The sequence below is a fragment of the Eubalaena glacialis genome, chromosome 13, assembly GCF_028564815.1.
Source record: "Eubalaena glacialis isolate mEubGla1 chromosome 13, mEubGla1.1.hap2.+ XY, whole genome shotgun sequence".
Taxonomy (NCBI): domain Eukaryota; kingdom Metazoa; phylum Chordata; class Mammalia; order Artiodactyla; family Balaenidae; genus Eubalaena; species Eubalaena glacialis.
In genome coordinates this window covers 4,947,568-4,974,173 of record NC_083728.1, presented here as the reverse complement: position 1 = coordinate 4,974,173, position 26,606 = coordinate 4,947,568, and the positions used below count along the sequence as shown (strand labels likewise).

The 26,606-nt window shown below is 44.2% G+C and overlaps 1 protein-coding gene across 3 annotated transcripts; it reads left to right on the top strand.

Annotated features, from left to right (window-relative positions):
- STX16 (syntaxin 16) lies at nt 1-25,618 on the top strand. Of its 3 annotated transcripts, none has more exons than XM_061208031.1 (8): nt 1-891; nt 15,398-15,505; nt 15,914-16,054; nt 17,022-17,187; nt 18,275-18,366; nt 18,923-19,066; nt 20,284-20,364; nt 22,744-25,618. In XM_061208031.1, exons 1-8 carry the CDS (start codon nt 811-813, stop codon nt 22,846-22,848), a joined length of 918 nt encoding a protein of 305 aa, XP_061064014.1. In that variant the 5' UTR covers nt 1-810; the 3' UTR covers nt 22,849-25,618. The 3 variants fall into 3 exon arrangements, with proteins under 3 accessions (XP_061064014.1, XP_061064013.1, XP_061064015.1); XM_061208030.1 differs by having other exon boundaries at nt 1-942; XM_061208032.1 differs by lacking the exons at nt 20,284-20,364; nt 22,744-25,618 and adding an exon at nt 18,555-18,636 and having other exon boundaries at nt 1-942; nt 18,923-19,016.
- The last annotated feature ends 988 nt before the right edge of the window (nt 25,619-26,606 follow it).

Genomic DNA, 26,606 nt, shown 5'->3' with positions numbered 1-26,606 from the left:
AGGGCCAGGGGGGACGCCAGAACCCGGGACCATAGCACGGAAACGGCCCGGGGCTGAGCAGCAGTCAGATCCCGGGATGGAGGGAGCCGGAGAAGAGGAGTGAGGAGGCCGGGGAGGCAGGCCTTGCTGCCCTCCTGGAGGCCGGCAGCCTGCGGTGGCAGTGGAGGACCAGGCCGCCCACAAAGGGAAGGGGTCAGGAGGTCGGGCCTCGGCCTTAGCAGGCTCAGACCAGGCCCCAGAAGGGAACAGCAGCAGTTGAGGGCCCAGGCCTGGCTCGGGTTGTCCAAAGGGGACCTCAGGCAGGCCTCCCAGAGCCTCTGGTGGGGACACTGAGCCGGAGACAGGCCTGAGGGCCCGGCCCAGACGCCTGCGAGCCAAGTTAGGCAGAGCCGGCTAAGGCCCTAGGGGGTGTCAGAGACTAATGTGGTAGGGGGCTTCAGGGCCTCCCAGCCCGGAGCCGGATTGGCGAGTTAGACGCTTGTAGATCCAAGGTTGGATTGGGGAGGGGGTCTCTGGGAAGTTGGCTAGCAACGCAAGGATTGGGGGGATTTAAGTGCTTAGAGATCGAAGGCAGGTCTTGGGTAGGGGGAGTCAGACAATCGGAAAGCCTAGGTGGTTATTTGGGGAGGGGTCTTCGCGCTTAGACGAAGCGCAGAGCAGCGCCTGCTCGGCTGAAGGCCCGAGGCCTTGTCAAGAGAAGCTCCTGTGAAGGGTGGGATAGACTAGGCCAGGCCAAGAGAAAGAAAGTGAATAAACCTGGACTCGAAGTGGGCGGGGGGCCCCTGAGCGGGGGGTCACAAAGGGTGAGACATGGCCACCAGGCGTTTAACGGACGCTTTCTTGTTGTTGCGGAATAATTCCATCCAAAACCGGCAGCTGTTAGCCGAGCAAGTGAGTAGTCACACCACCTGCAGCCCTCTGCATTCACGTAGTATTGCTGCGGTGAGTCTCCCGGCGGCCTCTCCGACACACGCACCGTGTGCACTGCGGCTCTGCCTGTTTGTCTGTCTCTGTCTGTCTCTCTGTTTAAAAAAGAAGATTAAGACTAGTACGGAAATGCAAGGTCTCTCGGCTGGGGTCCGAGAGCATCGATCACCCTGGCTGGGGAAGAACCAGTGCTAGGCCCCTCCCTGCTCCACCTCTGCCTTGCACTCTCTCCTCACTTCCGCATCCCTCCCCGTCCCCCCCCCTCCCCCGCCTCCCCCCGGCCGTCCCTGCGCGACCCGCAGCCTCCAATTTACATATGTTTTAGCACTAAGGTTTGGAAGCTTTGGGCCTTTCTGAAGCCTTTTTGTTCCGTTTTGTTTTAAGCTCCCCTCCCCCCCTCCGCCCCCGCAGACTGAGCCTCACTTCGGTTCTGCTGGTCGGGTTGCAGGCTCGCAGACCCAAATCCTTGCAAATGCACGATGCCCTGCCCCCAAAGAGGAAGAGAGTTGTTGTTTTGGTTTTTTGTCGTCCGTTTTCTTTTAATGGCCTCGCAGCCCTCTGTGTTTCGTGTTCCCTGTGAATAATTGCTTCGCTGTTTTTCCTGGGGGCTCTCGTTTGTGAGGCTGTAAGGTGCTAGCTTCTTCGTTTTCCATTTCCCAGACAGGAAATTAAGCTTTTCCCTCCATTCGAACTTTTTAAAAAGAACATGGTGTGTATGTGAAAATCAACCCCCCAAATAGCCCACGGTTTTTTATTTAATTAACCTGAAACTTTCTTTAGCCCAGCCGTAGAATCTTTTACTGGAAGGGCCTGGGAGGATTGCGGTTGCTTTTCTGTTTGTTTAAGGGGCTCCTTTCTCTTCCTGAGCCTCAGTTTCCTGCTCTGTTGAATAAGGGGGTGTGTGTGCATGATCTAAACAGGAGGATGAAGATGAGCTCTGTGGCAGCCTAAATGGAAAAGTGAAGTTATGAAACTAGTTTGTAGTGTGTGTGGGGGGGGTCCTTGCTGTAGACTGGCTGGGTTTGAATAGAAGCAGCATTGGAGGAGGAGAGAATAAAGTCACCCCAAGACCAAGTTCTTGGGGGTTATACTTGACATATACAGTTTGGGGAATCACATTTATTTCACCTGTTAGGGCCTGTATTCCCTTTACATTTTTTCTTTATGACTTGATCTAAATGCTTCACAAAAATCAGGCCTTCTGTCTTGATTATTGACAGAGAGTCTACAAAGAGTTCCTTTTTGTAAATCACAAGAGGAGAATGTATTTGGCCAGCTTGCTTATATAGAAAAAATATTGTAAACTGTGTGAGCAGTTTTAGGAATAAAATCACGGTAAACTTAGGTCAAAAAGCATAGAAAACAGAGGGACAGAGTGTGTTTAGCTTTTCATTTACTTAAGAATTTGAAGGTTTTTTACGTTTGTAAACTGAAAGAAGTCGTATTATACTGAAGTAAGTGCAAAATGGGAACGGGCTAATTCCAGCGCTAATTTTGAAAAGAATGTTCTGAAATAAGCCAAGAAATAGAGAGTAGAAGTGAGTGAGAAAAAAAAAAATTCCTCCATGGAACTTTAGTTCTGCTAAATAAGATGTAAAAATTGCATGTTCCTTAAATGACTTGATTTTATGCTACCTCGTGGGGAGAAAAAAACAGAACTAAAACTCCCGTTAATGTTTCTAAGGTATCAGTCTTTAACTGATTTTAAAACATAATGTTTGCTTTAAAATTTTTAATCATGTAAGGTTTGGAATACACTGAACCATAGGATAACATGAGACTTTTTTTTTTTTTTTTTTTTTAATCATTTGGTCAGATGGTTTAAAAACCCGGTGTCTGAGATAGGCAGCTTTTTAAAAGTGCATCTCTAAGTCAAATCTATTTTTAAAATGGTTTTCGAAGTTAGGCAATTTTAAATATATATATAAACTAAGTCAAATATTTTAAAATATATAGCTAAACTGTACAATTTGGAAAAATAGATATGTCAGAAAATGTACAGGTATATTTAGCTAACTCAGACATTTTCTTGAAAATAGATTTCTAAGTCAGACTAAAAATACATGCCTAAGTCAGAGCACTAAAAAGTATTTTTCACATATTATACCATTTAAAATGTTACATATATTGGTTTGACTATTTAAAATCTTTCTCAGATCATTATGAGCAATCAGATCATTTAAAATATCCTTGTAGTCAATTAAGACTATCTAAAAAATAGATTTTGCAATTAAACAAAGATGGTTTGCCTAAGTTAGAATTAAATAGAAGTCACACGTTTATATATTTTAATTGTGTGCATTAAAAAACATATGGCATGTCATAAATTTCCAAAGCGTTTAGGGGTGAATTATTATATTTTCAGCTTGCTTACAGTTGATTCTACAGAAACCATTTCTACACACACACAGACACACAAAATTAAATATGTCAAGATGTTAGCATGACTACATAGAAGGTACAATATTTTCAATTTTTCTGGAAGTTGGAAAAATGTTATAAACATTTTGGGGAAAACTATGTCTAACACAATTTTTAAAACTATTAAATAACTGATGTAATATTTTTCACTGCATATCTAGCTCATAAAAATTTTTAAACCTCATTTCTGAGTTGTAAGTTTCAAAATCATGTAGCAAATCAAACAAAATTAATGCTATCAAATTTGAATATGGACTGGGTTTTAGGTGGTATTAAGAAATTATTAGTTAATTAAACTAATTAAATAAATTTGTTAGCTTTATTAGAGGGGTCTACTGAAATGTTTAGTATTGAAATGTCAAAAGATCACCTAGTTTATATACTTAACCCCCCCCCCCCCGCCCCCCATAAAGGAAACAAATAAGGCAGAGTGTTATTAATTGTTAAGGCAGAGTGTTACTAATTGTTAAGTCTACTGATGAATGTGTGGGGGGAGGCTATGCCATTTTACATAGTTTTCTGTATGTTTGAAAAATCATAAATAAAAACTTAACAAATACCTAGCATGTTAAAAACACAAGTAAAACAATTAAAAGGCAATTTGTATATATTTATCTAAAACTCGGGTAATTAAAAAAGGAAGTAACTAAATTCTAGAGTGTAACTTAATTAAAAAATCATAAACTGAAATTTCTACTTCCTAGTTAGAAGAAAAAGCTGTAGACCTTGATTTTGGGGTGTGCAAATTATCTCAATTAGAAATAAATCACATCTGAAATTTTTTTTTTTTTTTTAGTTTTAAATCTGAATTTGCACATCCTTATTTTAGGTGAAAGCTGTGGAAATTGATTGTAAAGTGGTGTTTGTGCGTGCCTGTGTGTATTACACACCTCAAAACAAAGGGCACATAAAGCCATATCATTCAAAAAATTTAAACAGGCATTTTTTTGCATCCTAGTTGGAGGAAAAAAGTAGAAGTTGGTGGTTGGTGGTGGTGGGGTTAGTGTGTGTACCTATACACGCATATAAAACAGGTTTGTGCCGCATTCAGGCAAATATGTCACAGCTAAGCAGGAATTTAAGGAGGATGTGCGGTGACAAAACAAACAAAACGTCCCAAGGGCCAGAAGGGACCTAAAGGTCGTTTGACCCAACATCCCCTCTGTGATAACCCCTCTGCCTGCCTTCCTTGACCGCATTATGTGATGGGGATAGGAAATTCCAGCAGCCGTCACCCCTACCTCTTTCACTGCGAAAAAAGTCCTTGCCTCTATTAACCCCGTCTCTGTCTGTGTCTTGCATCCTGTGGTCCTAGCTCTGCTTCGGGCCCCCGGGGTCTCTGACACAGGAAGCCTTTTCCTTCTCCTGCAGGATAGATAACCCTGCAGCTTGCTGGTGCCCCGGAGCTTTCTCTAGCTCAGCAGTCCCGGCTCAGGCAGGGAGGTTAAGTTTTCTTGCCTATGAATGAAGTCTAGTTTTTCTGTGTGCTTTTTAAAGTTCAGCACCCAGAACTGAACAAAATTCTACATAATTGTGTTCTCGGTTGTGTTGATATTAGTAAAACTAATTGTTAAAAATAGACCAGGGGTTTGATTTTTAGACTGTCAGCAAAATGTAGCTGTTGGCATTTCCCATTCATTCTGTTTTGGCCTCAGTTTTGGATGCCCCATCACGGTTAGGCCTCAGGGCAGCGTGAAATACAGGGAAGAGCCCTGGAGTTTAAACCTGGGAATTTAGGGCCAAGTCTCACTCTGTGGCTGACTCCGAATGTAGGTCTTCCTGCAAGCTTTTAATCTCTTCTGACATCTTTTGCCTTAATTGTAGATGGAGGGTTTGAGTTAGGTGATTTCTAGTGGCCCTGTGGATTCAGCAGTGCTTTCTCAGATTCTGTTTTAATACATTGTTTCTCCTGACCAAGGCTTGCAGCCTTAGCTTTAACTTGAAAAGGAGGAAATCACAGTCAACAGCATTGCCCTGCCCATCAGCCCGATGTTACCTCAAAAATCCTCAAAAGTAGCTCCAATACTGTGGAGAAGTAGCTTTAACATTCTGTCTGCCAAGTGCAGGTTTTAAGGCAGCACCTCATTCAGGCAGTTACAGGCAGCTTAGCTTTAAGGAGCTGGAATGAATTTACAGCATTAAATAATCATTCAAAAAAACGTGTAAAGTCTTGAATGAATGACAAGTAGATGTGCTGTTCTCATCTGGTGAGGTGCTGTGTGACTTGTGTGATTTCCTTTGATCTCCTGAAACAGATCTTATAGAGGGATTTGAGCTACTTTGTTAGTGTTTACCGCTTAATCTATTCTGTTTCAGAATAATGCACAATCTATAAATGGAAGCTAGAGTTAATTGGTCTTAGATTAGTTTGAAAGTAGCACATTATTTTTAATAAAACATGGTGTGCTTTGGGGGAAGAAAAACAATTGAGGATTAACTGTGGTTGTAAGAAAACTGAGGTCCTTCTTCAGTCTTGACTATAATATTAGCCAAGATTTATTGAGAGCTTACTGTGTGCCTGGCACTGGGCTTAGCCCTCTCCATGTGTAACCGTACTTCATCCTCACAGAGCTCCATCAAATAGGTGGTGTTGTTTTCTCATGATACAGATCTGGAAACTGAGGCTTCGAGGAGTTAGGAAACTTGCTCAGTATTGCCCACCTAGTGAGCCAGGGAACTGGATTGGGAACTCAGGCAGACCTGGCCCGGAGCCCTGTGTTACCTGCTGGGCCACAGGAGTGCTGGCTGCTTTTCCCGGACTTGGGCTGCAGGTCCCGGAGAATGGAAGAACCCATTAAAAAAAATCTTTTTTTTCTTAACGGTGGGATTGCATCTTTATCTCATTTTACAACCATGCAAGTCCATTTTGACTTGCATATTGAAAGTTCTATGTTTTAGTCCATGCTGAGTCTGTTGGAAAGTTAGTTCTCTGTCTTTAGAATCCAAGTATGAAATCATTGTATATTTCTCTTTAGATCTATTTGCTTTTCTGCTTCTAAAGATTCCATTTGAGCAGAGAGGCTTACTTGAGAATAAGGGTACTTTGTTGGATAAAAGTGAAGCAAACTTTTACTTTGGTAGTAACGGAAATAAAGTAAATATCACTATAGCATAGACCAGTATTTCCAACTCATTTTGCTCAACTTTTCCAGACTTCCTGAGTAAACACAGATGGGTTTCCACTTATTTTTCAGCTTTATGTAGAAAGTTCTTTAGACGATAAATTCCACATGCTACTTGGAGTTTTCAATATTTGCTTGATTGTATGCCATTGGCAGGTCAAAAACCTAGATGTAGACGTTATAAAGATTTAGAAAGTGATGATGTGTAGTACCGTGTTTTCATTTGGCTGTATTTTGGTTTTTCCTGATGGTAATTCTAAATGTTTTAATTCAGATCTTGACAAAATTTTCTGGTAAATTGGTGGCAGGGGGAGTTTTGAAAGGCCTTCTGTTTTTAGGTAGCAAAATGGGAGGGGATGATGCTCTTCAAAAAGATGACCTCCTGAATTTAATTCCCAATGTGGTATGGTAGTAGCTGCCTATCACTAGTAACTCCCTGAATTGTTAATAAAATTAGAGAGACTGGAAGGTGGGGTGGAAAGAGGCCTGAAGACCTGGTTCTGTCCCCATCTCAGCCCTGTGACTTTGGGGAAATGGATTTATATATTCTGAAGCTTGATTTTCCTATTTGTTAAAAAAAAAAAAAAAAAAAGAGTCGTATCTAGCCCATGATTCTGATTTCACCTCTTGTCAACTAATAATTGTAGAAACCAAAAGATCAGGGTGTGTGCTTGGTTGATAATCCAAGAGGCCAGGCTCATGTGCAGCAGAGATCTTAACCAGGGTTTGCAGGAATGCTTTATCCAAAGATTGGATGCCAAGGAGCCACTGCAGAACAGGCAGATGTGCAGACTGAGATACTGAATTAGGGGTTTTGCCTTGTGTCTTGTTTTATTAATAAAACCACTTCAGTGCTTTCTTGCTGAAAATGTTAAGCTTTTAAAAAATAAAGAGGTTTTCTTTTTAAAGTAAAAGGTAATTAAATCAGATTTCCATTTGACACTATCTTCTCTATTAATATCTTGTAGTACTACTGTTATGGCAGGGTGTGTATAGAAATATAGTTCTCTTGCTCTCATGGCAAAGTGTAGAAGGAATGAAGAGGGCTTTCAGCTTTCTATAATGTCAGCTGATTGAATTTTTACATGGAGGAATGTTGTGTGGTTACACTGTTATTGCTGTCATTGTTTAATAATATTTTGGCCCTGATAGACCAGTTTCATTTGCACTATTAATTTTTAAAGACGGAAGTTATGGTTTTTTATTTTCTAAATTGACTGCTCAGCACAAAAAAAAATCAACACAGTTGATTATTGAAATTCACCACTAATTATTTCAGTGATCAATACTGTAAAAAAAAAAAAACAAAAAAAACGACCTAGTTGTTCAGATTATCTGTCATTAGTAAATGTCTGTTCAGAAGATAGAGTTCCACTTTGATCGAAAAAAGAACCTTTGGTTTTAAATTGAAACTTAATCTTCTGCCTGCCGGTGCTGCTTCCTTTCTACTCCCCCTTTAAAAAACAAAACAACAACAACAACAAAAAAAACCCTCTCCTTACCTTTTGTTTTGTTTTACTTTCCTTTATAATAGCTTAATAAATAACTGTGTGCCTTCTAGACTAATAATAATGCATGCCAAGCAAATGGGAAGAGTTTTTCTTTTCTTTTACCACCTGTGTCTCTCTCCGGGGAAGAGTGGTTTCTCGGCTTGCCTATTACCACGGAGAAAGCCGTGTCTGCGGGATTTAATTTGTAGAGCCCTTACATATGTGGTCACTCAAATATTATCTGAATTCGGCCATAGACAATTTTTGGGGTTTTTCATTTTCTAATTTTGCTGCATTTGCAGGGCTGATTTACATGTTAAAATTTACATTTATTTGACATGGTAAAATTACATTTTAGCTTTGCTCTCTTGATTTTATCTTCCTCAGGGAAATTTAGAATCTTGTGTATGATATTTGATATTTATGAAACGATACCATTATATTTTATTGAAACTAAAGCAAGTGTGTTTTATTTGTTTCTATTGTATTTTAATTTTTACAACTATTTATTGTTTGTATCCTATCTCATTTACCGAAACAACAATCATGGTAAATAACAATAAAAAACACAATAAGATAAATATTGTTGTAGCTTTTTTTTTTTTTTTTTTTTTAAAGGAAGAATGAGAAGGGGGAGATTTTTTTAAATGCTTTGGTTAGTGGATCTTTATTTTTAGTCAACTTTACAGTTGCTTAAAATCTCAGTGTTTTCTCAACTGACCATCCCTTATCTGTCTGTCTGTCCCCATCCTTCTTTTTTTTTTTGCTATCCCTAACTGGATGGGCTGATGGGAACAACATATCTCTTCAGGAGCTGGATGAGGTATTGTGTTTTGACTATTTTTGTATGTTAGTTTATAAAATGATGCGTGTTTTTCTGAAATCTTTGGTCATATGTAAAATGCTAAGAGTGTACACGTATTTTAGCATTTGTTTTGATTACTTCTAATTGTCGTGTTTTACAATTTAATACTTAGGATTTATTTAATGTATTTTCACACCAGGTGAATTGATGATTTAGAGAAGGGCTTAGGAACATTATTTACTACTGTAGGGAAAGTGTCTCAACTTTGGAAGCAGTAAAATTTCTTGCACTTAAAATAAGCCAGATTGTTTTTAGGATTATGCGTGCAGCTCCCTTGATTCCTGAGACTGTGCAGTGAGGTTGCTCAGAGGTGCAGAAGGACGTGATGTCTGGCAAAAGCCCTAAGGAAGCAGGACCCGGAGCCACCAGACCTGTTGAGATGTCTGCTGAGGTGTCACTGGCCCCAAGCGAGTGACCCTCCGGTTGTGCTGACTGACTAATCGTTACGTGGCCCCCTTCCTAGTAGCACGATTTTGGCCTTTTCATCACTTATTAGCAATTCTCCCAGAAGATGGAGAGGGTATGTGTTCACAGCACTTTATTCTAGCGCTGAGGAAAAAGCGTTGAGGAAAAAGGGGATTGAACTGTGATTGTTGGTTTTGTGTTTCTAGTATCTGTTTCAGCCATGAAGGGGTTGAAAATATTTTTCCTAAAGGTAGACCTTTTTAAAAGAGTCCTTTTAAAATTGGGGGTGGGAGGGTGTCATTGGTTTTTGTTTTAATTTAGAAGTATGAACAGTGAGGTGGGGTTAGGGCCACTGTCTTCAAAACCAATGGGGTCCCTTACTAGTTGATAATAACAGCAGATGGGAAACAACCTAAAGATCCTTCGTGGAGAACTGGTTAAATAAATTATATAGCAACTCTAATTCCCTGTACTGTACCTGTTAAAAAGAGTGCAGTCTGTCTCTGAGGGCTGCAGGGAATGAGCTCCCAGACACATGGCCAAGTGGGGAGAAGCCTGATGCAAAACACTGGACACCGCGATTCCTACTCTTTAAAAAAAAAAAATTATGTTTTGTCTTATTTTTTTAAGAAAAATAACTAACATTCAGGCTTGTGTGTACTTAGATTTCTGAAAAGAGGCAGAAGAAACTATTAACAGTGGATACCTTCCAGGAAAAGTCTGGGATGGAAGGGAAACTGCCTTTCTGTTGCAAACCCTTTCCGTAGGTTGGATATATATTTTTAAGCCATGTGTATCTATTACTTGAGTCGTTAAAAAACAATTAGTATTTAAAACCAAGCCCATCCATCTAAGAATGGATGCTACCGCTTACTGAACGGTTTGGAAATGTGGGACTTGTGGCCCCAAAAAGGAAGTGGGCCGTGGGGAAAAAACAAACAGCAGAACAGCTTCAGTTTGAACACTTCTCCCACCGGGCCTGTCAAGGGTCGTCTTTCCTGAGGGCTCCGCCGTCTGAACCTATTTCCAGTCTCTCCTACTTCCTCTTCAGGCAGCAAGTTCCAGACACTGGCTCCCCCCCCAGAAATTCTCTCTGCCACGATCTCTAGCAGAGACCCCGAGTGGAGAGCCCCTTCCCAGCCACACGCACCTCACGTGCCAAGAGGCCCTCCGAGCTCCAAGCCTTTCCATTCCGGGGCCACGTGGCCCTTCGGCCACCCGAGCCACTCACTTCCCTTTCTTGTCCTTTGTCCAGAACCACTGTATCAGTGAAGTGAATTGTACATGACCTGTCTTTTATTTACTTCATTCATTCATTCCATTTATTGTTGACTCATGCAGCTAATTATAATTGCGTACTTATTACCACGAAGTGCCAGGTGCTGACCGAGGAGCTGGGGCTGTGTTGGGAACGGTGTCCAGAGCCTCACCTTGCCAAGGCTGCAGTAGGGCTTCGAATCGATCCTGGCGTGGGTGAGATGGAAGCCCCCCCCTGGGTGGGTGAGGCCTGAGCACGCTGGCCTGACTGCGTCACGGGTGGCCTCCTGCAGTGTGTCCGCATTGGTTTGTCGTTTCTCCCACTCAAGCCAACTCGAAAATCTGCTGCACCCTGGGGATAGCAGGCTGTGTTCCTCCCCAGGAACACTAAGTAAGGTGTGCCCAGGGAGAGAGCCCACCCACCGTTCACCCTTTTGCCCAGTGTACGGCCCTGTTCTCTGCTCTCTGCTCTCATCTACTCCCTGCCTAGGACAAAGTCATCTCCCAAGTTGTTGGGTTTTAAAGTTCATAGGAGGAACTATTAAAAAATTACAAGATGTAAAATCAGGCTCCCAAACCATACAGCCTGGGAAGGGCAGGGTGAAGTAGCAGGGGCGTGGGGGGCCACAGGCTGGCTCACTGGTCCCCCTGCTGAGGGCAGCATTGAGAAGGAAAGTCTGTGAGCCCCTCGGTGTCTGTATTTGTAGAACAGGGAGAAGTTCCCTCTGCACTTTTGTTGTTGGGACTAAAATGACCAAGTCAATGGGGGTCCAGTACCAACAGAGCGCAGGTAATTGTTGCTCCCTACTTTTTTTTTTTTTTTTTTTTAGGATGTATATAAGAGTTGAGAAAAAAAGGAAAATCAACAAAACTAGTAACATTGTATCTGGGTGGTGTGATTGTCAGATTTTTTTAATTTCTATATTTTTTGCACATTTAAAGAAGTGTCAATTTTGAACATTTATTGTTTCATAATCAGAGAAAGTAAACACTTTTAAAACTATCACAGATTAAAAAAAAACAAAACTGTAGCGCTGACAGCCCCTGATTCTCTTTTCTACAACATGCTTATTCACTCCCTCAAAGAACTGAGATTTCTTCAGCCTAATTGTCTATTAGCCTTCCGAGCCCAGTGAGTTACGCTTGTGGTCTGACTGCATCATACACACTCCCACACTGTCTCAGGTGGAAACCAGAGCTGCCAGGCTGTAATTGTCAACGTCCCTTCTGGACTTTTTAAATGTTCGTTGCCACAGAACATTTAAAAAGTCCAGAATTGTCAGTACTGGTTCTTATTACCAGGGCATTATGGCTGAACTTGGTGTGTTTTTTTACATGGGTGTGTGGCGGGGGGGGAGGGGGGGTGGGAGGGGCTGTATTTGACTTCTCTAGTCCCTGCAGGGGCCCTGCCATTTCCTTAATCTTACGGTACACCAAATCAGCCTTCTCGTAAAGGCAGGGTTCGCTAAGAGGAGGAAGGCTGTGTATTTGGGACAGCAAGATTTATAAGACTGTGCTCGTGTGTGTGTGTGCGTGTGTGTGTGTGTGTGTGTGTGTTCCGTCCATAGATCAAGCACTCGTCCATACTGTCTGGTACTCTTTAAAGGGGCAGTTGTCAATGTCTACATTGGACCAAGAGCAGAAGATAATTTTGATGAGCTGAACCAGAAGCCTGTGGGTGTGCCATTGTGAGCACCCGCTGGCATTTTCCTGCGTTGATGCAGTTGAGCTGGATGACTCTGGGTTGTGGTCGTGCGCCCTATAGTTCTTGGAGGACAAGAGTTACGAATCAAAGAGACAAGAATTCTTAAATTCTTAATCCTCATAAATACAATTTTATTAAAAAATTGTTTTCTTATTTAAAAAGTGAGAAAGATTTTTTTTTTTTACTTCAGAAGCACAAGTTCACTAAGAAAAGCTTTAATGACCAACATCATCTGTTTGGTAGGGGGACACCGAATGGAGTAGGCACAAGTAAAGAGAATGAGAAACCTGGCAGCTTTTTAAGGTCTGAACTGACCTGGATGGCAACTTGAAAACTATGTATTCTGGATCTTAAAAATGAGAAAACGTGTTGAGATGGGCAGTGAGGTTTCTGAAGTTGAAAGGGTGATTGTTTTGCATTTAAGATGTATTTTTTTAATGTTCATATTTGTTCCCATTTTTAAGTGACATTTATATTCAATTAGGTTTTCCCTTCCCAAAACAGTCTTAAAAAAAAAAATAGTACATACTGTGAAATATATTACAAATCCATACTGATAAAATAAATGCCACATTTCTTCTGAGTAAGGCTGCATTTCTTTATCATGATGAGCTATTGCTACAGATTATACCATAAAGGGGACAAATTCTTCCCTGTTTAAAGCTTTCAGTCTCAAAGAATCAGCTATTCTGTCTTATTGGCAACATCCTGATACAGCATGTGGGAAAGCTAGGGCCAGCTAGATGGGCTAGCATCTGTCCCCCTCACGTGGGGATCTCTCGATTAGCAAGCTTCCTTAGGACACTTGAAGAGGGTGTGTCCGCACACTCTTTTACGTGCGTTTTTTGGGGGAACACGTCTATGGTGTAAAATCAAGTACTGCTTAAAAAAGAGTTGAATCCACTTCAACTGACTTTTCATATGTGATTTATAATTTCTGATTTGTTTCAGAGAAGTTGATACTAATTATTGTGCAGATAAATTTAGGTAAATACCACCTCTGTATCCTTTTTAGTTTAATGTATATTAGTAAACCGTAACAACGGTTCAAAATCGTGAGTTTAAAAACTCTAAATAAAACAAATTACTATTATTACTTTATTGAGATACGGTGTAATAGTAAACTGTAGTGGGTTAGATGATAAACTGGCGTAGTAGGAACCCTGTGACCCATAGGTGTTGCTTTGTATGAACAGCTGGAGATTTAGCTCTCAGTTAGGCAACTCTGCAGTGCCTGCTGTATAGCTGGCAGATGCTGGGTGCTGATTGTGTGATTTGTCCCTTCTGTTTTGGTCACCGTGCCCTCCACAAAGTTGCATAGCTCTTGGTGACTTTGGGGCAGGACTTTTGAGGAATACACAGGTCTGTGTGGAGTGAGGTCTGCACCTCGGGGCTGCATCTGCAGATGGTCCTCGAGAGAGGCTGCTTTGTGGATGCCTCTGTGCTCAGCCAGAGCCTGTCCTGTAGTCCCTGGTGTAGTTGGTAGGGAATGGATCCGAGGACCGTGTGTCTGGTGTTCTTGTTTAAGTCTGAGGGCTGCTTGTCCTGGTGCATTTAGCAAGTTACAGTTATATTTCACGCGCCTGCCAAAGTGATTGGCAGCGTGCGGGTGGACGGTGCTTCTGGAGTAGCCGATCCAGGTTTTAATCTGTCACATAATACGCTGTGACCTTGGGCAAGCTAGTTAACTTTCCTGAGTTTCAATTTCCTCATTTATAGATTGGAATAATAGTTCCTAGCTCACCTAGCTTTTGTGAGGATTAAAATAATAAAGAGAATGTAAAATTCCTGTTAGTGAACTCTTAAAAACAAACAAGGTGGCTCTGGTTGAGAATTACCACGTCACAGACGCAGAGCCCCGGATAGTGCAGGCGGGATGACGCACCATTTGTTTAAGACCTGAAATGACACCGGCCCTGCAGGGTCCACGTGGCGGCGGAATGCGCTGGCCCTGATCACGACTCAGACGCTCTGGGAGCACTTCTGGGGCTGCTGGTCCCCTGAGCCAGTGGGGGCAGCGCCACACCAGGCATGACGGGTGGCAGACGCAAGACTCTCATTTGCTTTTAGGGATTTTGCTACAGTCTCTCTGCTCGGGATTTAGGGCTTCTTACTTGAAGAATTCTTTTAATTTAGGCTTTTCCTTATGTGATTTATCTTCCCCCTTCGTCTGAGGATGTTAAACATTTTGCCTTGTTCCTTTATTGTTAGAAAAGCAAACAAGTATTTGCCGAATGAATGAAAAACAATAAATGTAGATAAATGCAGGGGTGGGGAGAAAAGCAATATAAATTCTTCACCCAATTCTGCAGTGTGATTTAGAAAATTTACAAAGTATTACCTGTAAAGGACTTTCATGTGCTGTTTTCCATTCTTTTTTGATCATCATTTGCATCTTTTGAAACTGGCATTTGTAAGTGCTGGGCTCCGGAGGGTACCTCGGGACCCTTTCAGCATTCACTGCCTCCAGGCCAGAGGGCAGCTTCAGCGTGCCGAGCCCATGATTTCCCTCCCATTCTTAAAAGCTTCCTACGGCAGTGTATTATATAGGTAAAGTAAACAAGAGCTGTTGAGATCGTTTCAAAATAAGTGAAAATGTTGCCTGTGGACATTTAACCAAAGAAAGGAAAGGACAGTGTAAGTGCCTTGAAATTTTAAGGATTGCTTTTGCCAAATGGTGGATAATTTGCTGACTGTTTTAGGCACTTCTTTCACACATTTTAACACATGGTTAATGATCTTGTGACTAAGGTAACTAGATCAGCCCTATTTACAAAATAAGCTAAATGTATGTAAGTAAACCGTGACATTTTTGTGTTAGTTCCATTTACAGCCTAGAATTTTTTTTTAACTTGCATCTGTCTGATCAAATTAATTGCTGAGGTTCATGCCATCCCATCATAGTATAGTACTAAGGTTTTTCTTGTAAGGATCTTCTGTTGACTTTTTCATTACATTTCCATAGCCAGAGCAAGTCAAATGCATGTTCACAAGTATGTCCAAGGAAATTAAGAAGTGGTGCATGAAGAGACAGGAAAACCATTGCATACCCTAGCAGTATCAGAAGCAAGTGTGTAACACAGGGAAGTGCACTTACTCCTCCATTTCTGAATCTTCTTAGGGAGCGGCAGTAAAAGGTAGTAAGACTGTGCTTATCTGAATTGAATTTGAGTAATTTTTTTAATGTCCCTTTATCTCCCTGTAGCTTGCTGATGATCGCATGGCTCTGGTGTCAGGCATTAGCTTAGACCCAGAAGCAGCAATTGGCGTGACAAAGCGGTTACCTCCTAAATGGGTGGATGGAGTGGATGAAGTAAGTTGAATGTTAGTTTCACACTCTCTTATTTATTGAGGTAATTATGACATTAACGTATTTTAAGATACCTGCCATAAAGACTCGAATGAGTGTCCCTGGAAGTACGTTAGATTTAGGATTATTCTGTTCACATACCACAAGAAAGGGGTGTGTGTGTGTGTGTGTGTGTGTGCACGCTTGTGATTTTGGTTTTAGTACTAACTACCGGAATTACAGAAATAAACTGAAGAACTGTGTCACCAGGAGGAGTGCTATTTGAATGTCTGGTCGTTTGAATTAAAAGTTGCTCGGGCAGCTACAAGTTGGCTGAAGACTGAGCTCCATACTGTGAGTGTAGCCAGTTGTCTCAGAGGCAGACAGATAGCTGGCAGGCAACAGTGATGTTCTGTGATTTCATTTGTTTAGATACAGTACGATGTTGGCCGGATTAAACAGAAGATGAAGGAGTTAGCCAGCCTTCATGACCAGCACTTAAACAGACCCACCCTGGATGACAGCAGCGAGCAGGAACATGCCATCGAGATCACCACCCAAGAGGTCACGCAGGTGAGGGTGGAAGGGACCGCAGGTGGGGACCTGCGCTTCCCAGCCTTCTCCCCCTCGCAAAAGCCGGAACGCGCTCCGGCTCTAAATCAGATCGCATGTTAGTCCCAGAGCTTCACTTCCCAAGCGGAGGTTCACAGAGGGACTCTAGGAGGCCCTGAGCTGCTCCAGGTGTCAGCATCTGCTCCATGCCTTGGAGGAGTGGGGACTGTTTTTCATTTGTTCGTAGATACTACTGTGGATTGATTTGAAAATTAAATTCAGAACATTATTGAATTCAGTCATTTGGTTTTAAGATGTGTGAGTTCTGTTGTGTACTGGTGTGCAGAATGTTTTCATGTTAAAAAAAAAATGGTGGTTGTAACCGAAAGGATGGAGAGCTATTGCCCCAGACTGAGTATATTAGTATCCTAGAGAAACTCAGCATCCTAGAAATGTTTCTTGTAAAATGTTAAATTTGAATAATTTTAAAATAATGTGACTAGTGTGTAAACGAGCACTTACATTTTTCATTTATTTAAATCTCCTGGGTTGCTGATGCACAGAGAAGCAGTGTGGTGGGTGGGAAAAGCCCTGGGGTGTTGGGGTGTTTGGATCCTGGCTTTTAGCGACGTAACAGTGGCATGATTCTCATTTAATCCCTTGGACTCCAGTGTTCTCGTCTGTAAAATGGGAGTGATAATAGTAATACCTGCCTCTTAGGGTGGTTGTCGGGATTAAATGAGAAGAAGGCCGTAAGGAGTGATGCACACAGCGTGCGCGCACACACACACACACACACACACACACACACACACACCCCATTTGTTCAGGTCCGGTTCAGCTTTGATCTCTTGGCCGTTCTCGGCGCCAGCCGGTCTGGACAGAGCGCTGTGTGTCTCACTCTGGCCGGTGAGCGAAGAGGCCGAGGGGCACCTTGGGCCACCCCCCCGACCCGCCGCCCTGCTGTGAGCGCCACCTGTTCTCCCAGCTCTTCCACAGGTGCCAGCGTGCGGTGCAGGCGCTGCCCAGCCGGGCCCGCAGGGCCTGCTCGGAGCAGGAGGAGCGGCTCCTTCGCAACGTGGTGGCCTCCCTGGCGCAGGCTCTGCAGGAGCTGTCCACCGGCTTCCGGCGCGCGCAGTCGGGCTACCTCAAGCGTGAGTGTCCGGCCCGTGCGGGCCCTTGGGAGTCACAGGAGTTCCGGCGTCAGAGCCTGGAGCGACTTTGTGGTTTTACCCTTCTCTTTCGCTACTAGTCTCCATTTTGTCCTGTGCCTTTCGTTGTTAGCTTTTGAGCACACTCCCACCTTGCGGAACAGAAAGGAGCTCCCTTCCGCCTGCAGTGGGAAACCATGCCCAGGTTGAAGCCACGGCGACAGGGTGTCAAATCGTTCACGTCTGAAAAAGAACAAAACAGAAACATAGGCCGTGTCAAGTTTAAAGTATTTGAAAATGAGTCTCGCACATTCTAAAAACGTGTAGCTTCCTAGACGTTAGGGGTGGAGGAGCTGCTGCTAAGTAGGTAGAAAGCAGTTGTGACCCTGTTAAAGCTTCGTATTTGCGCAACAGCAGGTATTTGAGAGAGGGTCCCATCGCCTTTCCTGGGAGTAGCTTAAACAAACGCTTTCTCCCTTGGCCCAGTGATTTACTCGGCCTCCCTTCCTTCCTAAATAGTGCCAAGTCAGGCTTCAGCTACATCCTCGTTCTAATTACCCTATAAACTGGTTTTTTCTTTATTGCCATTGTAATCAATAATATCCCCACATGCTCCCCCAAAAACGAGTTCTCCCTCCTCCTGACAACTGGCATATTTGTGTTTTAATTTTACTATTTCTAAAATTTGACTGGGGCCATTTGGAATTCTACTAGAGATGGCTTTAGGGAGAGATAGTGATTTTTTTTTTTTTAATGTTTTGTAACAGCAGTTAGATTAAATATTTCTGCTTCTCTTAGAGATTCTCACATGGTTGTGTCATTTTGTCATTCACTTGGCATCCAGTGAATTATACACATTTACGGTGTGATTTTTGTCTTAGATAACCCCAGGTGCTCGCATACTGTTGCATGTTTGTAGTTCTCTACTGTCCCCCCACCTCTGCTGGAGGTGAGATAGGGTCCTTTTAAAGCTGCTAAGAATGTCTCCATTTTGACTGTTGAGTTTTACTCTAGATTTCCCCTTTTTAATGGTGGGACAGTACCAGGATGGTTTACGTATTCAAGTAAAGTGAATTCCTATCCGTGATAGGCCTGAAGAATCGAGAGGAAAGATCCCAGCATTTTTTTGATACATCAGTACCACTGATGGACGATGGAGACGATAATACTCTTTATGATCGGGTACGTGAGGGGCTGCAGAATTGACTGCTGTGCATTTGCGCTCCGGTCTGTTTCCTTCTCTTCGTGGACCTTTAACTTCCATGCGATGCAAATGGATCAGCCCTGCGTGACGTGCACATCCATCGAGTGGCTTTTGCAGCCGGCGGAAGAACGGTCATGGGGGCCATACTGTTTCTTCCTTTCCAAAGGCTGCAGGGAGACCTTGTCATCTGCCTTCCAGAACCTTCCGGAAAGCAGTCTGCCCACCCCACTCCTGGGAAGAACCCAGAGGTGCGCAGGCTTCTCCCCGGTGGTTTTGCTACTTAGCCCTTGGGTAGCTGCAGACGCGGGGTTCTCTGTGTCCCCTGCTTTGGCCGATAGTGCTTTAGAGCCCGCTTGTTTGGGGAATTTGGATCTTTCCTGTTAGGGAAGAATAAGTGCTTATCTGTGGTTTATGTGCTTTAGAGAAATAGTTTCAGAATTTATTTCCTTTAAGTTACATCTAAAATGGTACACTGCAGCTTTCTTGAGGGGAATAAAACCTAACGCACACGTTTCGTCCTTTTTGTTTTGCTAGGGTTTTACAGATGACCAGGTGGTGCTGGTGGGGCGGAGCACACTGATGGTGGAAGAGCGGGAGCGGGAGATCGGCCGGATCGTGCAGTCTATTTCTGACCTAAACGAGATATTTAGGGACCTCGGGGCGATGATTGTAGAGCAGGTACGTGAATTCACCTGCCTCCTCAGTGGGTTTTCCTGCCATAGCGTCTAGTCCTTCTCCAGACGTTTTTGGTTCTGCACTTCCGTCAGGAACACAATTTGAACCTACTCCCCGAACGCATGTATGTGTGTGTACAAATTATATGCATATACTGCTATCATTCCCCATAAAAAGACTAATAAACTTTTTTTTAGATGAAAAACAAATGTCCGTGACAGTTCTCCTCTTCTCTGCCTCTACCCCAGGGGTGCTCATGGCAGCACCCCGCGCCGGGGGCCTGGTTGGTCTGCCCACTGCTCAGCAGTGATTCTGCCAATAGATAAGGTTTCCCTTCTAATTTTGGCAGGTTATTGTGTAATGGCCACTGGAACCACTAGCTCTCAAGTAGAATTAAATTGTTTGTTCGCTGTTGCAATCTGATTAGGGTATTTTATTATCTTGCCAGCAGGGATTTGGGTCCTGATCCCCCTGAAACCAGCCTCAGAATGGAGTGGCCAGGCTGTGGAAGATTTAGTTACGTTAATTGCTCCCGAGGCTCCCACGGAACTGCTCTTGCTGTTGTCTCTCCTAACACAGCACGTTTCCTTTCACAGCCCTGTCCTTCTGTGTAGCCCAGTGTCCCTTCTTCCTGTTTGAACCAAGAGATTAAACAATTAAAAACAAAATTCTCCCTGAGGCGAATGTGTAATTTTACATGTGGATTGGAGCTTACCGTGTTTGCTCTGACCCATGGAGCCACGTGGTGACTGACGTTTATAGACATGATAGTCAATTTCCAGACCTCATCGAAACCAGGCCTGGCTTAACTGGCCCTCTCTGCTTACTTGAATCCAAGTATTTAAGCAACAAACGGGCACAGACGCAAGCCCTTCACCACTCAGAGCCTATTTCCACTGAACCGTATATTTTTTAAAGCCCCAGTAAGTCTGAATATGGCATATCCTGCAGTGGCTAAATCCAAAAAAGAAACCTCAATTTGTCAGTATCTCTTTCTCCTGAGCTAGACTTTACTGTGACTAGTGCAGCAGTCTGCCACTAAGTGCCTAATACTGCACGGTGATGGATTCCAGACCTGGCAGTGTGTACCTTTACATCACAGTTAAGTGAAACAGATAACTCTGTGGATAATGATGTCTGCAATTTGCATCTCTTATTGTTGAAGTTCAGTTTTCCCAGTTGTGGTTGTTGATCGTCTGTAACTGTCATTTATTACTCAGGGTACCGTCCTTGATAGAATCGACTATAATGTTGAACAGTCCTGTATCAAAACTGAAGATGGCTTGAAACAGCTTCACAAGGTAATGCCCTATCTTTCAGTGGTTGAGAATTTGAAGAACTATTATCAGATATCAAGAATTCATGAGAGGCTTCTCTTCCATCATTAACTGTCTTCGGCGTTCTCGTCTGCCGTCGGCTCGAGATAGGACTGTAAAAATGCACCGTGTCGTTGTATTCAGAGCCGACCACGTGCGCTGTTGCCGTTTCACTGCAGTTCACGATTCCGGGTGCACCTCACACGCAGGTCTGAAATTGCCGAGAATCCCCTTCTGTGACAGTGGATTCTGAAGGAGTTGGGGTTTTCTCCCTTTTAGAAAATATTTTATTCCTTGTTTAGGTCGTCTTGTTTTAGGAAATCGAGTTGAGTGGGTATTTGTTAAAATACGTGTTGAGCATTCTGTCTGCTTGTTGCTGCTGACTCAGGCCTCTCTTTGTTGTGATACTTTTCTGATAAATTGCTGGTGGGGATTCATTCTGGAGGAGATAAAAATCTAATTTTTCCTTTTAATTACCGCAGTATATCTGTGTACTACCTTGAGGAAAGAGTAGTTTGTCGAAGTGAGAGTATTAGCTCTCTTATTCTTTGCTAATAATAAAGTGGCTGTTTCAGGAATGTTTTTCACGATATTTGTTAAAAATAAATGGAAAACATCTTTAAAAACTTGTAATGAGTTATGAGAAACATACACATAACGCTGCTGTGTGTCTCTCATATATAATTGGGTGCATGTTTTCTTTAAAAGGAATGTAATACTTCACAAATAAAATAAATTGTGTCCGTTTCCTCATGTCTTTGAGACCTAGCAGTATTCCTACCCGTATATAATGGTCATTTTTCCGATTCACGAATGTACTTCTCTATCACCTTTCTGAAACCAGCCACTTCCTGTGGCAGAGATGGCCGTATCTGACAGTAGTGTCAGGTTTACAGAAAGACCTCGCATAGGTCTGACCAGATGCCCTTCACTGCCTCTTCCACGTGCTTTTGTCACCACATGCCGGGTGGGGATGGCGCTCCAGCATATACTGAGAAAGAAGAGGCTTGCCTTGTGCATGCAGAGGGCTTTTTAAGCATTAGGTTCATTCGGTTGCCAAGCTTTGTGTATTAAAAGAGTGAAAACTAACTTTAGTTTGTCACTCTGTAATGCCCGGGCTTTCATATGCTGTTGAATTATGCATCGGTTTTGAAGTTTCTTAAATAAAAACTAGTGAAACACGTTTTTTGATATAACACAGATAAAGGGAAAAAGCTTTCTCCGCGGGAGTGTACAAATCTAATGGGAACTAAAAATTTTGTTTAAGGTTCTACTTTATAAACCATTTTGAGAGGTTTCAAAGTATATCATTTGGTGTCAGCTTCCGTGGTGTTGCAGGTTACTTATTAGAAAACTAAGCACACGCCGTCCTCTTTCTCCAGGCACGGCTGGCCGTTGCCTTGGCGGTCAGCTCATCTGAGGCTGATGGAGCCTTGGGAGCTGCTTCACACGGGCCGGGCTCTCCAGACGGGTGAACCTGTCTGCCCTGAGCTTTCCTCCTGTGGCTGAGTGGCTCCCGGTGGGCGGGCAGGCTCGCTTAGGAAACAGACGTCCTGGTCAGCAGGTTGGTGGGGACGGGGAAGTAGGGCAGCGGAGGTTGGACGTTCTGAGCAGGTACGGCCCTCAGGCTGTCTCCTTGCTTTCACCTTCACCGTGAAGCAGCGCTGTCCTCGGAAGGGCAGGACGTGCTCTTCCCGACGTGGGCAGGGACACCCTCACGGCCCTCTTCTCCCCTCTTCTTTCTGTGGGTCACGTTCTGCACCACGGGCGTGTGTGTCAGCAGACGCACAGAACTGGACTCGGTGGGTTCTTTGTGCGCTTGGCACCGCAGGGCCAACTTCCCTGTTTCTACTTCAAAGGTTGAATTTCTTCTTGTTCCCAAATTCAGAGGAGGTAGAAAACAAGCTTCTTTGGGACCCTCGGTTCCGTCCCTGCTGGCTGTGGTAACTTTAGCCAGGTGTTCGATGTCTTAGTGAAGGAGCTGTGCGTTCATCCAGAGAACTGTGTCCGGAAGCGAGAGGCTTCTGTTGAAAGAGTGGGTCCTTGCGGTCAGTGGAAGGAGAAGTAAGGAGAAGCGGCCCACAGGGATCTGAAAGCAGAGCCTTCGGCCTCTCCGGCGGCCTCCGTGTGATGGCGGGTCCCCAGCGCGGGCGTTAGCGAAGCCGGGTAAATAGGGAGCTCCGGGGTCATGGGACTCGTGTGGATTGAACTCGCGGGAGCTATTGGCAGGGATCGTGATGCTGGAGCCGGTGGCAGAGGTGTCGGGTGTGTGGGTGCAGCCAGAGGCCTAGGACTGGAAATGAGCGAGACGTGATTTGGGATTTTGGCGAAAATGACGGCCTTTTTTCCCTCCTCTTTCTGTAGGCAGAGCAGTATCAGAAGAAGAATCGGAAGATGCTTGTGATTCTAATATTATTTGTCATCATCATTGTCCTCATTGTTGTCCTCGTCGGCGTGAAGTCGCACTGAGCAGCGCTGGGCCGGTGCGTGAGGCCCGCGTGGACCCGGGTGCGCGGGCCCGGCGCCCGTGGGTTCCTGCGGAGGTGCGGCCCCGGGCCAGTCGGGGCAGCGAGCGTTTCCGTGGACGCCTCCGCGCAGTCGTGCTCACGCAAGGGGAAGGGGCTTCTGCTTTTCCTTCACTGTCAAGACTTGAAGGACCTTGGGTACTGCTGCAGATTAGAGATGAGGTCTCTCTTCAGTTATAATATATTTTTTTTTAGAAAGAGAAAACGAGTTGAAGGTTTACAGGCCTCCTCAAGCTGTTCGATATATTATGTCTGTATATGCTATTTTTTTTAGCAGTCATGTCTGAGCAGCATGTTAAAATAATTTTTGGAAAAATTTTTTTTAAACCATCTGGTTTTTAAGAAATTTGGTACCAAAAATTTATGAGTAAAGGCAAAAATGCCTCTTCATTTTTCTCTATATATTTTCCAGTTGAAAACAAACTGAGAAGTCCTTTAAGAATTTGTAATCCATTCCCCATTAACTTAATTTAGCTTTTCCATCACTGTTAATGATCAGAGTAACAAAGTGTGAAAAATAAGAAACCATCATTGATGTTAATTAACACATTTAGATGGGCCAGTTAAAAACAGCTTTATAAGTTTAAATTAATTGTAAATGGAGTATTCCTCATCTAAAATTTGTGCACTGCACGTTCTCCTGTAACCAAAAGGGGTTACTAAGCAAAACCACCTAAATTTAAAAGTTGCTGATTTGAAATGACCTCACATTGAGAGGAAGCTTCGTAGCGTTGTGAAAGTCACCAGAAGCAGCCGGTGTGCCCCTGTGCTCGTCCCCAGCCATCCTTGCTCAATCCATGGCTTATGTACTCACTACTTAATGACCTGTTCAAACCAGACACCATTTAATGAACTGTGAATTTACACAGAGGCCATTCTAAATGGGTCACCCCATATAGGATTCGTGGGTCTCAAATTATTAACCAAACGTCACTCCATTTCAAAGTAAAATATTCCACCAGTGGTTTGATTTATTGGCCCTTCGTTTGCCACTTACCATGCCCAGAAAGTAGGCATATTCTTGCAATTTGTGAAAATCTTGGCTAGAAAAGCCCCTCGTTTGTGTGAGCGTGAATCAGATCGCCAAAGTAGGACTTTGTTGTTTACTTACCTGTTATCAATATGGTGCTTGAATATATTCCTGGACCTGTGGAATAGTGTGGAAAGTGATGATAACTTTGAAAACTGAAGTTGTTCATGTTTTAATTGGTCTTGAGACACCAGTATTGTTTTAATGGTCTTTGCATCATTTTCAATGGCTTTCCATTATTTTTACCTTTCTTAAAATGTTTTAAAAGAGCATGATCTCATTAAATGTGCTGCCGTTTATTTGGACCAGTCACATAGAATGTTTCTCTAGAATTGACTTTGAAGTTATTTCCAGAAATTTAAACTCAAGTCCCGAGATTCAAGTTGTCCAAACAGATCATGGGCTTAAAACCCAGACCCCTGCCCCAGCCTTCCCTTCCCAAGTGGTTTACGACGCCGGGCAGTCACTGGTTTTCTTATTACTGATGTGGCCGTAGGAGGATCTAAAGGTGCCCCTGGCATTTCAGGAAATAGCACGGCGTTCCCTGACAGTTATTTATTGGGAAAGAAGGTCAGGGGATAAGAGTCCAGCCCCTCCTCGGTCGCCCCTGAAATGGGGGGCTTCTGCGGTCCTCGAGAGCAGCTGTAGGCGTCTTTCGTCTCAACGGTTCTGACCTCGTGGAGTCAAGCTGCTCCCGTGCACCAGCTGCTCCTAGCAGCGGGGCTGTCGAGATGAGGGGCCTCCCTCCCAGACAGTCTGCGGTGGTGATATGGGTTACTGCTGAAGCTTCTCAAGTGCTGCGTCTCACTGACCTTTGAAGGAAAGTGACCCCTTGAGAAAGGATCACTGTTCATTTGTATTTATTTTCAGTGAATAGGGTGACTAGAGTTGGGTTTTTTTACCCAACTCATTGGGTAAAACAATGAATCTGACTAGGAATGGCTTGAAGGATCCTGTGTGGGATCCGGGCAGCTGCCCCCCGCTGACTGGATCCAGGGCAGTGCCAGCTAAAGCCCGGCCGTCCGCTGCCACCACTGTGTCCCAAGGCGGGGAAGTGGCCCCGAGCCCATGCACCGCAAAACACCGTACTGTTCTGCTGAGGCTTCACTTGCGGAAAGATCCGCAGCATTGCGGGAGCAGGGCAAGTTAGTAACCAGCGTCCTGGCACCTGAGGGCCCCTCTCGCCCTCCTCTTCCTGCCCACAGCTCTGGGGGCAGTGATGGCCTGTCCCGTTTCTCCCCTCGCCTGGAGTGCGCCCCGAGAACAGGACCCACAGGGAGGGCGCCTCTGGGCTCAGCCTGGACCCCTGCCCCCTGTAACGTGCCCTGGGTGGCTCTGTTGACCAGGGCTGGAGAGGGGAAACGTAGACATTGACTGTCAGGTCCCCAGAGCTCCTGATCTTTCCCGAGAGATCGTAACTGAAAGCTACTGTCTCTTGTTTTATTAATTTGGGGTTGGGGGGAGGTGCTGGCTCGCCCGCCATGGGTGCGAAGCCGCGTACGTCTCTTAATTTAACGAATTTACTGCGTTCTCTGCTAATTGAGAGAGCATTATTTATTTGTTTTGACACAAGCGCTTTCAGTGTTTTATCCTGGCTAATGGCTTCTTAAAGGTAATAAAACCCTTCCAACCTAATTGGTCAGATAAGACTTTTTTTCTTGTGTGCTTAAATAAAGCAATTAGTGAAGCGCTTCTATCTAAAATGACATTTTTTGTCCTTTTTTTAAAACTAATTTACTGTTACTGGAAACTTTTTGTACAATAAAGCAGTCGTGCAGATTAAAGAACATCCTGCTATCCTAGTATTAATTTTAACGACGGGGTGCGTGTTTTCTTCAAGTGCGTCTGTGTTTCGGGAGAGCCTGGCCTGTTCTGTGATCGTTTGGGCTGATGACCATTTGTTTTGTGCCGAGGCCTTTGTCTCAGTGTCTGAGAGTCCATCTATCTGTCTAATGGATGCTTTCAAGGGGACCACATCGATTTGCTATCCACTATACAAAAAGGCAGATCATCACTTTCCTTATGAAAATGTATGCTTTATATACATACCAAGAAACACTGGAGATCTTCAGATAAAACCGTAGTTATGTGTGCCTCGTTGAGAAGTAATTCTTACACACGGGCTCCGGGAGACTTGAACTTCTCAATGACTTTGAATATTTCCCATCCTATTAATCCGAAAATTTCAGGGGTGGTGTTTGCCAGTCGAACTCAAAGCCAGGACTGTTATTTCCTCTGGAACGTCCTGGGCTCCTCAAAGGCCGGGAGGGTTCTCTGTTAACTCTTCGCTGACTCTCACCCGCGTCTGCCTGGTGAGAGATGCCATCGGGGCGCGCCGGGCGTGTGTCTCCTTAGCTACACCCCGGAGTGCACACACGTGGAAGCGGGCGCCGGCTCTGCGGGCGGTCTCCTTGGGCGCCAGGCATTCAGTCCTTGGAGGTCGCTGTTGCTCCAGGCAGCGCGGTGTCTCCGGAGCCCGCCGATCCGCACGGAAGAAGCAGCCTCTCCTCTTCCCGTGCGCTCACCTTGTCTTTGGACTGGAACCACAGCCCCCCAGCTTGCTTATCGGCCATTGGCTGTGTCCACGATCAAGTCCACTCTCCGAGGATACACACCGAAGAAACGCTCCATCCTGACGGGGCCGCGGGAGGAGCGGCCGCACGCGTGGGCTC

Coding starts and splice junctions, on each gene's coding strand:
- STX16 (XM_061208030.1), top strand. CDS start 811: ATGGCCACCAGGCGTTTAACGGACGCTTTCTTGTTGTTGCGGAATAAT. Junction 18,367..18,922: donor ATAATACTCTTTATGATCGG/GTACGTGAGGGG, acceptor TTGTTTTGCTAG/GGTTTTACAGATGACCAGGT. Junction 20,365..22,743: donor GCTTGAAACAGCTTCACAAG/GTAATGCCCTAT, acceptor CTCTTTCTGTAG/GCAGAGCAGTATCAGAAGAA.